The 13255-nt window shown below is 29.9% G+C and overlaps 1 protein-coding gene across 3 annotated transcripts in view; it reads right to left on the reverse strand.

Moving 5' to 3' along the window:
• LOC143045437 (transient receptor potential cation channel subfamily M member-like 2) overlaps positions 1-13255 on the reverse strand; it is a 67298-nt gene that overhangs the window by 35521 nt on the left and 18522 nt on the right. For all 3 annotated transcript variants that reach the window (XM_076217930.1, XM_076217928.1, XM_076217929.1), the window contains exons 12-15: positions 9018-9152; positions 7956-8018; positions 5273-5402; positions 1414-1488 (exon numbers count right to left, since the gene is read on the reverse strand). In XM_076217930.1, the coding sequence (XP_076074045.1) occupies positions 1414-1488; positions 5273-5402; positions 7956-8018; positions 9018-9152 (403 nt within the window). The remainder of the gene's footprint in view (positions 1-1413; positions 1489-5272; positions 5403-7955; positions 8019-9017; positions 9153-13255) is intronic.

Here is a 13255-nt window from a genome sequence, read left to right on the forward strand (position 1 = left end):
AGAACCCATTTATTCAATTTTTGATGAAATCAAACAAAGTTTAATTTTAGACCCCCATTTGGACAACTTGAAAACTAGGTCAATAATTAAAAATCTAAGTACATTTTTAAATTCAGCATATCAAAGAACCCCAAGGATTCAATTTTTGTCAAAATCAAACTAAGTTTAATTTTGGACCCTTTGGACCTTAATGTAGACCAATTTGAAAACGGGACCAAAAGTTAAGAATCTACATACATAGTTAGATTCAGCATATCAAAGAACCCCAATTATTCAATTTTTGATGAAATCACACAAAGTTCAATTTTGGACCCTTTGGGCCCCTTATTCCTAAACTGTTAGGACCAAAACTCCCAAAATCAATACCAACCTTCCTTTTGTGGTCATAAACATTGTGTTTAAATTTCATTGATTTCTATTTACTTAAACTAAAGTAAATGTGCGAAAACCTAGAATAATGCTTATTTGGGCCCTTTTTTGGCCCCTAATTCCTAAACTGTTGGAACCAAAACTCCCAAAATCAATCCCAACCTTTCTTTTGTGGTCATAAACCTTGTGTCAAAATTTCATAGATTTCTATTAACTTAAACTAAAGTTATAGTGTGAAAACCAAGAAAATGCTTATTTGGGCCCTTTTTGGCCCCTAATTCCTAAAATGTTGGGACCAAAACTCCCATAATCAATACCAACCTTCCTTTTGTGGTCATAAACCTTGTGTTAAAATTTCATAGATTTCCATTCACTTTTACTAAAGTTAGAGTGCGAAAACTAAAAGTATTCGGACGCCGGACGACGACGACGACGACGCCGACGCCAACGTGATAGCAATATACGACGAAAAATTTTTCAAATTTTGCGGTCGTATAAAAATAATTCCAAGTTCAAATAATAGCCTGTTATGTATACTTTCACTTGCATAAGGGTGATTACTATCCTAAGCAGCTCATTTCACTAAAATGATAATCATCCGGTTTTTATACCTTTTTCTTTTGACATCTCAATTTTATTATATAGATGTAGATGTTATAAAATAATTCTCTGCATAATCCTAATTATTTATTTTTCAATTACTTTATATGTCTAAGGGCCATAAATCACTTAATATTTGTAAAGGTCATAACTCAATATTATCAGTCAGTGCTTATTTAGAAACCCATTTTTAGACATTCTAAACCTTTTATTTAGATTGCCTTTATACATATGATTGTAAATTATTAGGGGACTACCGGTATAACTTGCAGTGCTACTCATGAAGACAAATAGCTTTTTTTTATTTTAAATAATGGAAACTTGGTTCTATGATAAGAAGATATTACACTACAATTTAAATGTTTGCATAGTCCAGAAATAATCTATAACGTGCATTGGCAATAGCCTACCTTAATAAGATCTATAATACATAATTTTACTTACTTTCTGTTTCTTGTGTTTTAATATATCCTAATTTACGTTGCACATTTTGAACAATGTAAGTTGAACTGCCATGTCCTAAAATTCATTAAAAATAACATTAGTTGATAACAAGCAAAAATTTTACCATGTTTAATTATGTAGAAAAGGGTAAATAAGCAGAATACATAAAGCTGTCTATCAGGCTTGGTTTAAACTAATGCTTTGGAATTCTTGACTAAGTCTAAGTTTCAGGATTTATTTTTTTAGGTTTTATATCATATTAACTAAGTAGGTTTACATCCGAATTTCTAAGTTCAGTTCTATAACAAAGCTAGGTGTATGGGAGAAAGATAAAGTTTTAGACACTTGTTTTAATTCATTAAAGCATATTCATAATTATTTTCTTTTTAATTGTGTTGACTTTGAATCAAACAAACATTTGGATTGTCTTTGATATAAGGGAACTTGGTCAAATGTAAATGTATTGGTATAAATTAATCAAAATTTTGACCAGTAAGTGTATCAAAAATGTGTGTCTTCTAAAGAAGGTGGATATTAACTTTAGTTTCATCTCAAATTCCAAACTGGAGGCTCTAAAAAGCCTGTGTCGCTCACTTTGGTCTATGTGCATATTAAACAAAGGACACAGATGAATTCATGACAAAACTGTGTTTTGGTGATGGTGATGTGTTTGAAGTTCTTCCTTTACTGAACGTTCTTGCTACTTACAATTATCTCTATCTATAATGAACTTTGCCCATTAGTAACAGAGGAAATTATTTTGTAAAAATTTACCAAAATTTACCAAATTAATGAAAATTGTTAAAAATTGACTATAGAGGGCAATAACTCATTAAGGGGTCAACAGACCATTTTTGTCATGTTGACTTATTTGTAGATCTTACTTTGCTGAACATTATTGCTGTTTACAGTTTATCTCTATCTATAATAGTATTCAAGATAATAACCAAAAACAACAAAATTTCTTTAAAATTACCAATTCTGGGGCAGCAACCAAACAACTAGTTGTTCCATTCATTTGAAAATTTCAGAGTTATAAGCCAAAATCAATATTTTACCCCTATGTTTTATTTTTAGCAATGGCAGCCATCTTGGTTGGTTGGCCAGGTCACCAGACACAAGTTTTAAACTAGATACCCCAATGATGATTGTGGCCACGTCTGATTTAATTTGACCCAGTAGTTTCAGAGGAGAAGATTTTTGTAAAAGTTAATGACGACGGACGACGACAGACGCCAAGTGATGAGAAATAATACAAACTAAATTAGAAAATGGATAAAGCATGCCCATTTTAAATCTATTATAAAAAGGATACAATGCACTAAAGTATATAAGTTTTGGTGAAGATATATGTAAAAATTATGATACCATGATGTACATTATCATATTATTTTATGAATAAATATATTTGCTTTTAGTAAAAGAAAAGCTGAAGCCAGTATATTAATAACTAAAATCATGGTAATAGTGTTTACTTCTGTCACCTGACTTCTGCTTCACCTATCAGGTGTATAATAATCACTTCTATAAATATAACACCACAAACCAATAAAATAAGCAGCAATGGACAGAAATGTCTGTACACTGATAAGCAGAAATAAATGCATATATACATATATGACAGATTTTTATGTCTTTGAAATTGCCACTTCACACATTCTACTTTGTGAGAACCACCGTATCATAGACATTTTATTCCAACTGATCGAATTAATTCAAATTGTATATATAAAAAAAACTAGATATTAATGTGCAAGAAATGGACATCCTTCTATCAAAAGTGTTATGTGAAATGCAATCACATGCCTTGTATAATCACAACTGATTAAGCAAATAATATACTCTTGTGTATCTTTCCAAAGAAATACAATACTAATGGCACACCCCTTTGGACATTATACATATGATGTGAAGTCACTCTATTATTCATGTAAGTCATGATCAAAATTGATTTGTACTAAACAAAATGAGTCTGAATATGTCATTAAAATACCACAATAGCTTTCTGAAATATGTAGATTCATGCAAACTTGAGCCAAGTCAAGTGAATCTTAAACTGGTTACTGAACATTTAACATGATAATGAAATACTTAATATTGCTAACATAGAAATTGGGTACAACTAAGTTAAAGCCACCTAAACCAGTAAGTTTTACAGCTAAACTTGTTTTGAATAGCTGTAATAACAATCAGATCAGTTGCAAAAAAATGTTGTGGTGATTCTTTTGATAAATGTCTAATCTACTTACTGTCATCTGGCCCTGTATTATTAAACAATTGATAGAAATATGAAAATGTTTTTGACCTACATGTGATGTTTAAAGAGCATAACATATTTTATTAAATGATATGAGCAATTAAGCCCTAATACAGATAATCAGCATGCACAATACTGAAAACGGTCCACTGTCGATATAAATCAAGAGTAAATATTGGTTTTTCGAACAGGGCCAATACGGGAAAAAAATGTATTTGCCCATGGGCTCATATGGGACGTTCACTGCTGGTTTCAATTTTCTTACCCCATTACTTCACTTCGGTGGTATCGTTATGCATAAAAACTTTTGTATTTTATTTTTTAAATTAAAATCATAAAATAATCTGGTTAAATGATGTGCAATCCTTCGTAACGTCTTGAAACTGATAAAAACAGGGCCAATATGGAAAAAAAGCATATTGGCCCCGTGACGTTCACTTCCGGTTTTTAATCTTTATGCCCTGCAATAGTAGAAGGGCATTATGTTTTCTGGTCTGTGCCTCCCTTTCATTCGTCCATTCGTTTGTCCATCCGTTAGTCCTTGCGTTCGTTCATTTCGCTCCAGATTTAGGTTTTTGGTCAGGTTTTTTTTTTTTATGAAGTTGAAGTCCAATCAACTTGAAACTTAGTACACATGTTCCCTATAATATGATCTTTCTAATTTAATGCCAAATTAAAGTATTGACCCCAAATTGCAAGGTTCACTGAACAAAGAAAAAGATAGTGCGAAGCTCAGGTTAAAGTTTTGGTTAAAGTTTTTGGTCAAGGTAGTCTTTGATGAAGTTGAAGTCCAATCAACTTGAAACTTAGTACACATGTTCCCTATGATATGATCTTTTTTACCCCAATTTAACGGTACACTGAACATGTAAAATGATAGTGCGAGTGGGCATCCGTGTACTATGGACACATTCTTGTTTTTATAATCATTTAATAAAGGTGTTATGAACTGGCTGTTTCTGTATTTGCCCTGTTATAGATTCTCGATTCATAACATTTGATTGAGGCAAACTTAAGTAAGAGTACAGAAACCATTTTGGGGACGAACCTATGTACAGACAGACAAGGGTAAAACTTAATGCCCCTGCCGCTACGGTATCCATATTGGAAAAAAATAGTGATTTGTAATGTATCATTACGAAACCACATATCCAAAAATCAGATTGTAGGCACAACAGAAAATGCAATGCAGTTATATTCCTGAGTGATGGATGATAGAGGTACAAAACCAGCAATGTTTGCAAACCAGGGGCTGATTATAATCAAATTGATATGAAAATTCTACCTATATGGGCATATCAAAATCTGACACAAATTTTCACCACATTGTTCAGGGCTCCTATATCAATGTATATAATAATAAACAGTAAGCATTTATAGATTGACCATCATGTAACCATTGATCAAATAGTATTCAAGTTGATAGAGATAATACTTACACATATAAAACTATATATCGTAATAAAAAAATCCTTTAAGTTGATTTATATCTTTATCTATAAATCAAAACACAATATAAAACTGCAAATCACAAAAGATAATAATCACATATATGATCTATACAAATCTACTTATATTTACATAAAAAGATGTAGTTATTACCTTTGTAAGGGTTTAAAGCCTCGTCTCCCAGAAGATGTACAATAACTTTACCAATCTGTACTAGTAAATCTGGAGGCTGTTCTGAGTATGCACTAAGTGGTCGGCAACAGAAATAAGCTCCCCAGGATTGCTGAAAAAAAATAAATAGTTAAAATTATCAGTTTTATGCAGTGTCTATAATTGATAAAACCAAATCATTTCTTTAAACTCTGAGAGGTAGCACAGAAAGTAACTTACCATGGTATTTTTTGTACACTTTAAAACCATTTTTAGAATAACACCATAAAGTCACAATAAAAATTGATTAGTAATTGCTTTTAAACAGTTTATTTATGTAAAGCTCTTGTTCTGTAACACCAGATGATTAAGCTGGATGAAAGAATTGTCCAATATTTGTCCCCTGTGATGTTATTATATGATATGGATGAAAAACATAACTTTAAGCTTTAAGGGGGCTCGCGGGTCTAAATCAATTTTTTTATTTAATATAAGATTTCGCTAATTTTTCCTATAAATGAACTTTATCTTATACCTAATAGAAAAATAAAATAAAAAAGAGGGGTCACCTATTATTTACGCTCACAATCTGCTTCGAAAGAAGCATACATTTTTGTTAAACGTACTTTTTTTCTGTTGAACTAATAGGAGAAAAAGAGGTAATATCGAAAAATAAAAAAGAACCTAATTACAGAAATCGCTTAAATTTTACAATTATTTAGTTAATGTATAGCTTATTTGAAAACAATAATAAAAAATATAGGTCACCGATGAGTAAAAAAAGATATTTCAATTTTAATGACAAAAAATAGCATTTTTGCACCAAAGGGAGATAATTTGGAGTTTTTTTCAATGATATTAACATTTTAAAAGTCATCTCGGGCCATACCGAATCAATATTTTTGGTTAATTTTTGAATCATATCATAAAGTAATAACTAATAGTGTAATAAATAAAATTTGTTATGAAAAAACCATTTAGCAATTCCAAACCGATTTATTACATGAAAATGGCCAGAGTGTGTACATGAAATATGATTTTATTGAAGAAAATTCCATTTGGGATTATTTCAATAAATGATCTTTGTTCATATTCAAAATGCATTCGTAAAATTGCTCAAATAAATGTTGAGATTACTTTTGGTGGAAGATGGTGGTCAATGCTAGCGTGCTATTGCAGCATGCAGTAAAAAATAAAAGGTTCAGTAATATAATGCTGAAGTGCTTGAAATTAAAACATAAGAAAAATAAATAAGAAAAATTTTCAAATCCGAGATCATACATTAAAGGTTCCATCAAAAATATAAAATAATTGGTTAATAATGTTGTGAAATGTCAGTGAACTATAAGATCAATGCATACATATGAAATGATTCACTCATGTGATGGCTGCATACTCACCAATTTAGAATTCTATATTATCAAAAATTCAAACTTTGAATATAAAATATTACTTTTGCCAAAAAAAAAGAATTGTTACAAATGGTGTGGGGAAAATGCCTTTACTAATAACCAATTATTGTGGATTTATTATTTTTGTTGGTACAAATTTTTTCGTGGATTGAGGAAAACTTGCATTTTTGTGGACATTAAATTTGTTGTTTTGACTTAGTCTACAAACATTCCTTATTAAAATTTGCAGTTCATTGAACTTGAACATTTAAATTCGTGAACCCAGTATACCCAGGAAATCCATGCAAATTGGTTTCTTACGAATATTAATGAATCCACAGTACATGTGACATGATTCTGACCAATTAAAATTCACAGTACATGTGACATGATTCTGACCAATTAAAATTCACAGTACATGTGACATGATTCTGACCAATTAAAATTCACAGTACATGTGACATGATTCTGACTAATAAAAATCCACACACTTAGTGTATTAAAAGAGTATTAACAAGCTATTCCTGATAATTAAGAATATCAATCAATGTCAATGGAGGAATATGTATTAATTTATGACCAAAATTAATTGAAAGACATAAAAAAAGAATAATTAAAAGTAAAAAGGTAGAATAACTCTGTCATTTCAGCTGTCCAATCATTAAGTCTTGATACAAATAGGAAAACATGGGAACAAAAACAATTTCATAATTTGTATGAACTGCAAAAGAAATAAAATAGGATGTTCAAACAGAGTATCTCCTGAATGATAGCATCACCTATCATATGATTCCAAAGTTCACTAAAGTATAGTTATGACAAACACAGGTCATTAACAACCCAGTAATTAACTCAGAATCATGTATATGGGATCTATAACAAAGTAGATGTTTTTAGCTGTTATCGTCAACTTTTTCTGGTTGGGTTACTATAACACTCACAAACTAAGTTTAGAAATTATAGTGCATTATTATTAAGAGATTATTTAATGATGGTTTTAGGTAAATTTGCATAGAGCTACATATATCAGATATCAAAATGAGTGTTGTTATCATTGTGATAATTATCCTGTCGCATTGTTTGCATTAATTAAAAACTCACAATTATTACTGAATTTAAAGTATACCAAATTTAAAACATACATCTTCTAGTCATTCTAGATGTAAATTCAAGATAAAGATAACAGATGTAAATTCAAGATAAAGACAACAGATATAAAGATCTTTGGTTGAATAGACACTATTAAAGCTAAAAAACAATTACTATAACCTATAGTTATACATCAGTATACTTACCTTTAAGTATGTCATGTGATTTTTTAGAAGCTGGGCTGCCCTGTCTGACTTGTCCATCATACACTGAAAATATTGTTTAAATACAGTGGTTACTGTATTTTAATTTCTTCATCTTTTTATCTTTGACAAAATAAACTTTTTTAATTTACTGAGGATTTATTTAATATCACAGGCACTATATTTTATGGATTGAGGAACAATTGTATTTTTTGGAGGGTATTTGATTTGAAGGTTTCAAAAACTTTGTATACAAGCCTATATTTCATTCATTCTTTGTGGAACCTTTAATTTTCAAAGTTTCCATTTATCCAGAAAATCAACGAAAACTTATGATCTACAAACTATATTGAATCCACAGTAGTAGAAAATGGTGCCGACGACAAAAACCACAACTTATGTGGATATATGTAAGTTAAAGGATAATATTAGTTACACAGTGTGCAATTGTCCTAATACGAGAATTTATCAGGTCAATAAAATTCATATCGGGTGAGGTGAATTCCGTATTAGGACAATTGAACACTGTGTAACTAATTTATCCTGATTTTGTTATATTACATATTATTATATTCAAATTCAATGTTAGGACAATATCAATAAATATATTTTAGACATTAAATCAAAATGAGAAAAATAAAAAATATTATGACTACAAAGCAACTCAATTGTTTTTTGGTTTTTTTTTATTAGGTCAATGGTATAAGGGAGATAATTCCAATTGACGTGATAAAAAATTGTACTGAAATTTATCAGGACAATATCAGCCAATCAAATTGCGAGAAATTACTCTAACTCAGGATAACATCAATTATATGACTTTATCTCATTCTAACAAAAGTGCAAGCAGTAATTTCCCATTGTACATCTTAAAAAGAATATGAATATGAATATGAATATAAATATAAATATAAAAAAACAAAACAAAAGCTATTTTCATTCAAGTTTTCTGCATTTAGGTGTTTTATAAAGTGATTGTCATGACTGATTTTGTAATTAACTGGACAAGTAAGTCTATTAATTGATTTTTTTCGCTTAATGGATACAAAATTCCTGTTTACTAACATTAGCATAAATATTCCACAGATTGTTGATATCTAAGAACTGTTCCATATCTGTGGCATTCTCTAAGAATAACTTGACAAATTCTGTTCTGTTTTGGATCAATGACTTTACCATTCCATCATCAAGATTCATTTCCTGAAAGAAAAGTAAACAAATCCAATGGAACCTTTCAAGTATATTTCTAAGGAAAAAAGAATAGAGTACAATTAATAAACCTGTTCAATGGGGTTGATTCAATTTTGCAATCTTGCATAAATAATAAAATGTCATATATATCTATGTAACATTTTAAAGGCACAAGTTTTCAACTATACATAACTTAATCAATCCAGAAGTTTTGAAAAAATTCTTAAACTTTCCTTACTACATTTACAAAATATATTTTTCTGACATCTTTTAGCCAAACTTTTTTTAATTCAATAGGATTTTCAAATAAACTGCTTTGCTGAGCTCAGCTGGATATGCCCACAGAGTTCCAACCCTGAATAGTTGGGGCAAAAATGGACACAATATTCAAGCTTGATACAGGTCTGAATTTGGATTGTAATTAAATATTTGACATATTATAGGTTTCTGAATAAATGTAGTTAAAGAACTTGAAATTAGTTATATGAATTGAATTTATATTCAAGTACAGATTTCTTGCTGTTGTGCAATACACTGTGCTGTTGCGCAATACTTAGTAAATATGTTGTGAAATTATAAAGAAATAAAGTTCAATTAGTTCTCAATGTCATATTAGAAATTTATGAAAAGCTTACATCAATAGATTTAAACAATCAACCAAAGTTTCATGAGAACTACTGACAGCATTTTTGAGTTATCGTCCCAAAACTGAAAAATCCCCCCTTTTTAATTAATAAAACCCCACAACTCAGAAATGTAAAATGTAAAATTTATAAAATTCTAAAGGAAGCTTACATCAATAGATATAACTATTTCACCAAAGTTTCATAAGAACATTTGAAAGCTTTTTTGAGTTTTTGTTTGAAAACTGGAAAATCTCCCTTTTTTATGAATAAAACCCCATAACTTGGAAACGTAAAATCTAAAATTTGTAAAAAATGAAAGGGAGCTCACATCAAAAATATATAAATAATTCACCAAAGTTTTATGCAAATTTTAGTTAAAGTGCTTTTGAGTTAATACAGGGGTTAAAAATCCACTAGCCCGACGCCCAGGAGTACGGCCTATAGGCATCGGGCAACCAATACTTGTAACCCAATATGCCCGACAGACTAGTAACAAAAAATTCTTGGCGCTTCCAAAATAGAAAGTGGAAATTCCCCTCATAACTATTATATTTTAGCCAATCAGATTTGACTACGTCATCTGGGATTCCCAGAATTTGAACTGATTTTGTATAAGGATCCTGTACTTTCAATATCGATTTTTCAGTACAGGGGGTATTGTACATTTCTTATGCAACCAGATATATATAATGTAACCAGATTATACCTCCTTATGAATAATTTATTGCAATATAAATGTGAATCCCTTTTGACAGCAGAAACCTGACTTTTGTCAGATATAAATATGTAACGTGTGCACATGTTATGGCAGCCATTTTGTTTTTGTTTAGTGAAGAAGCCTCTAGAATCATGACCTAAACATTAACAGTCTTCAGAAAACTTAAATTTGATGCAATAATATTTCATCAATCATGATTATCTTCATTGATATTCAAATGAATTTGTTTTTTAAAGGGAAACTTCGCAAAAAAATAAAAAATTGATATTATGTCCATTCTGTATAGAAACGCTCAAATTCATAGACATTAAAGTTTTATTCTGCTAGATAAGAGATCACCATCGATTTTAAATTTAGAGTATCAATTCTCTGCGTTCGGCCATTTTGTCATCTTGTCCGATTTGAAACCACGATATGTCTAATGACCAAAACTACAGTAACCTGATGTAGTCGTAATTGCGTGTCAATATCTTGTCAATCGTACGGTTGTTTTATCCGACTAGTTAATGAACTTGATACGGAAAATTTTCTTATTTTTTTAAAATAACCATGGTCTGTTATTTTTAAACTGTTAATATTGGAAATAGTTAAAAAGTTAAAGTTCAAATCATAAGTAAGTGTTTGCGTGAAAATTGAATTGTTTTCGAAAATCTAATTTGTTCATAATTCTTTTATGTAATAAACTTTATTCAAATAAATTCGGGTCTTCTCTCAACTGATCACCCGCATGGCTAAAGGTATTACTCCCAAAGGTATTGTGAGGGGTGTGAGGTGACACGTCCAGGTATTCAAGCGATTTCCTGTCGGGCTTGTAAGTTCATGCATCGTTTCACTTCTAAGGGTATATTGATCAGTGTACACGGCCGATAACTTATAACTTTTCATTTTGAACTATTAGGTGTATAATATACATCTCTGTCTTGCGTGTCCGAAAGTTATATAATATACTAGGCATTACTAAACGCATACGCTTGTTTATAAATACCAATTCTGGTGTAAAGAATATTATTTATAAAAATATAAATAATACAAAAAAAACAAGATTTGATGAAATAAAAATCTATATACATATTTTTTCCAAGGGTAAATTCGGTAAAATGTAATATATACTCGTTGTCAATAGTGAAGGACAGATTGGAACATACCAGAAATATTGATTTTAAAAAAATTACGCACTTGTCGACCATTCGTTAATACGCCTGGATAATAAGTTACGGAACTATAGCCCAAATTGAAATATATACATGTATACATTGAACATAAGAAAGAAAGATACATTTTGTGTAAATTGAAGTAAAAGTTTTGTAAATAGACTAGTCCACGTATGCCAACAGTATGTAATAGACTATTGTATACCAAAAGAAGAAGAAGAAGAAGAAGAGAGCCAATTTGATTTAAATACAGGTCGATATATAACTTGATTTGGCTCATCGAAGTTATGGACATAGTAAAATCACAGATTTATGTATCAATTAGATTGTTCTCGAATAAAGGAAGAAATTCGTCATCATCACAATTGTTCCGACATGCATGTAATACATACGCAACTGGGCGTACACAATGATCTCCAAGGGATGTGAATATTTTCCAGGGAAAACTATAGAGTATCAAAGTTTCAAATCAATTTAGGGATTTATTTTCTTTCTTGATATTCAATGACAGCAATTTAAAGAATAAACTGCTTGTCCGCTTTAGCGGCCCCGCTTTAGGAGTATTCTTGCCAGTTAAAACAGACTTAAAATTCGTTCTGTTTTTTTTTTTCAATATCGTTGGTCAAATAGCTAAAGTATTATACGTTGTGAGACGAAGACTTTTTTAAGAAGGACATTCCCGATTATGCATAAATTTTGTTGATGTTTTTCACACTTGAAAAGAGTATCTTTTCGATTCCATTCCAAGAAGATCCTTTAATTTCCTAAATTTTTTAAAACATCTTTTTTTTTCATATAGCTGAAGTATTCATGTGTTGTGAGATTTAAAATATTTTGATGAGAACATTTATTCCTAAATAGGTAAATAAAGATCCCTTTGGATGGACTAATTTATATAATTGCAATTGTTAATGATCTGTTTGAAATATTTAAGGTTACGGATTCTAATTTAAAATAGTACAATTTTTAGTTCATACACTCGTGTTTAGAAGGCTCTTTTTATTTATAATAAATTTATTCAATTAAAATAATTCAGTATTTTATCGTTACAAAAGTAATCAGAGGTCATAATTCATTTAAAAGTGATCTTATGCAAAATATAAAAATATACAACAGCTATCCAGTTATTGTGCGACCTTATTATTCCCGTTAATTAATTTTAATTCTTTTTTTTTTTTTACATTTCTGTGTCTAAAACTATGACTGACTCCTGTTTACCATTCCGATACGAAATGTTGTTCACACCTGAAATGCTAGTGAACCGTGACGCCTAGATTTCACCGAACAAAGATCAAAAGATTGGAATTACATAATGCTAATCTTTTAATTACCTTGAGTTTAACTACGCATTTAACATTCACTAAGTGTCACAAAACAATACACATTTTATTTCCACCGTACAAGCAAGTGAATATTTTTGCTGGAATGAAGCAAAAAGGTCAGAATACAAACATGTATTTTTAATACACTATCGATCATGTCAGTTTCATATGTTTGTTTAAAGTATTTGTAGAAAAAAAATCATAAAAATGTTCTATTGTATGATTTACTTTTATTATTAAAATTTGTTTAAAAAAATCCACACGATCTTATTTTAAAAGTTGCATGGCTTTCACT

This window comes from Mytilus galloprovincialis, chromosome 9, assembly GCF_965363235.1.
Source record: "Mytilus galloprovincialis chromosome 9, xbMytGall1.hap1.1, whole genome shotgun sequence".
NCBI classification, from domain to species: domain Eukaryota; kingdom Metazoa; phylum Mollusca; class Bivalvia; order Mytilida; family Mytilidae; genus Mytilus; species Mytilus galloprovincialis.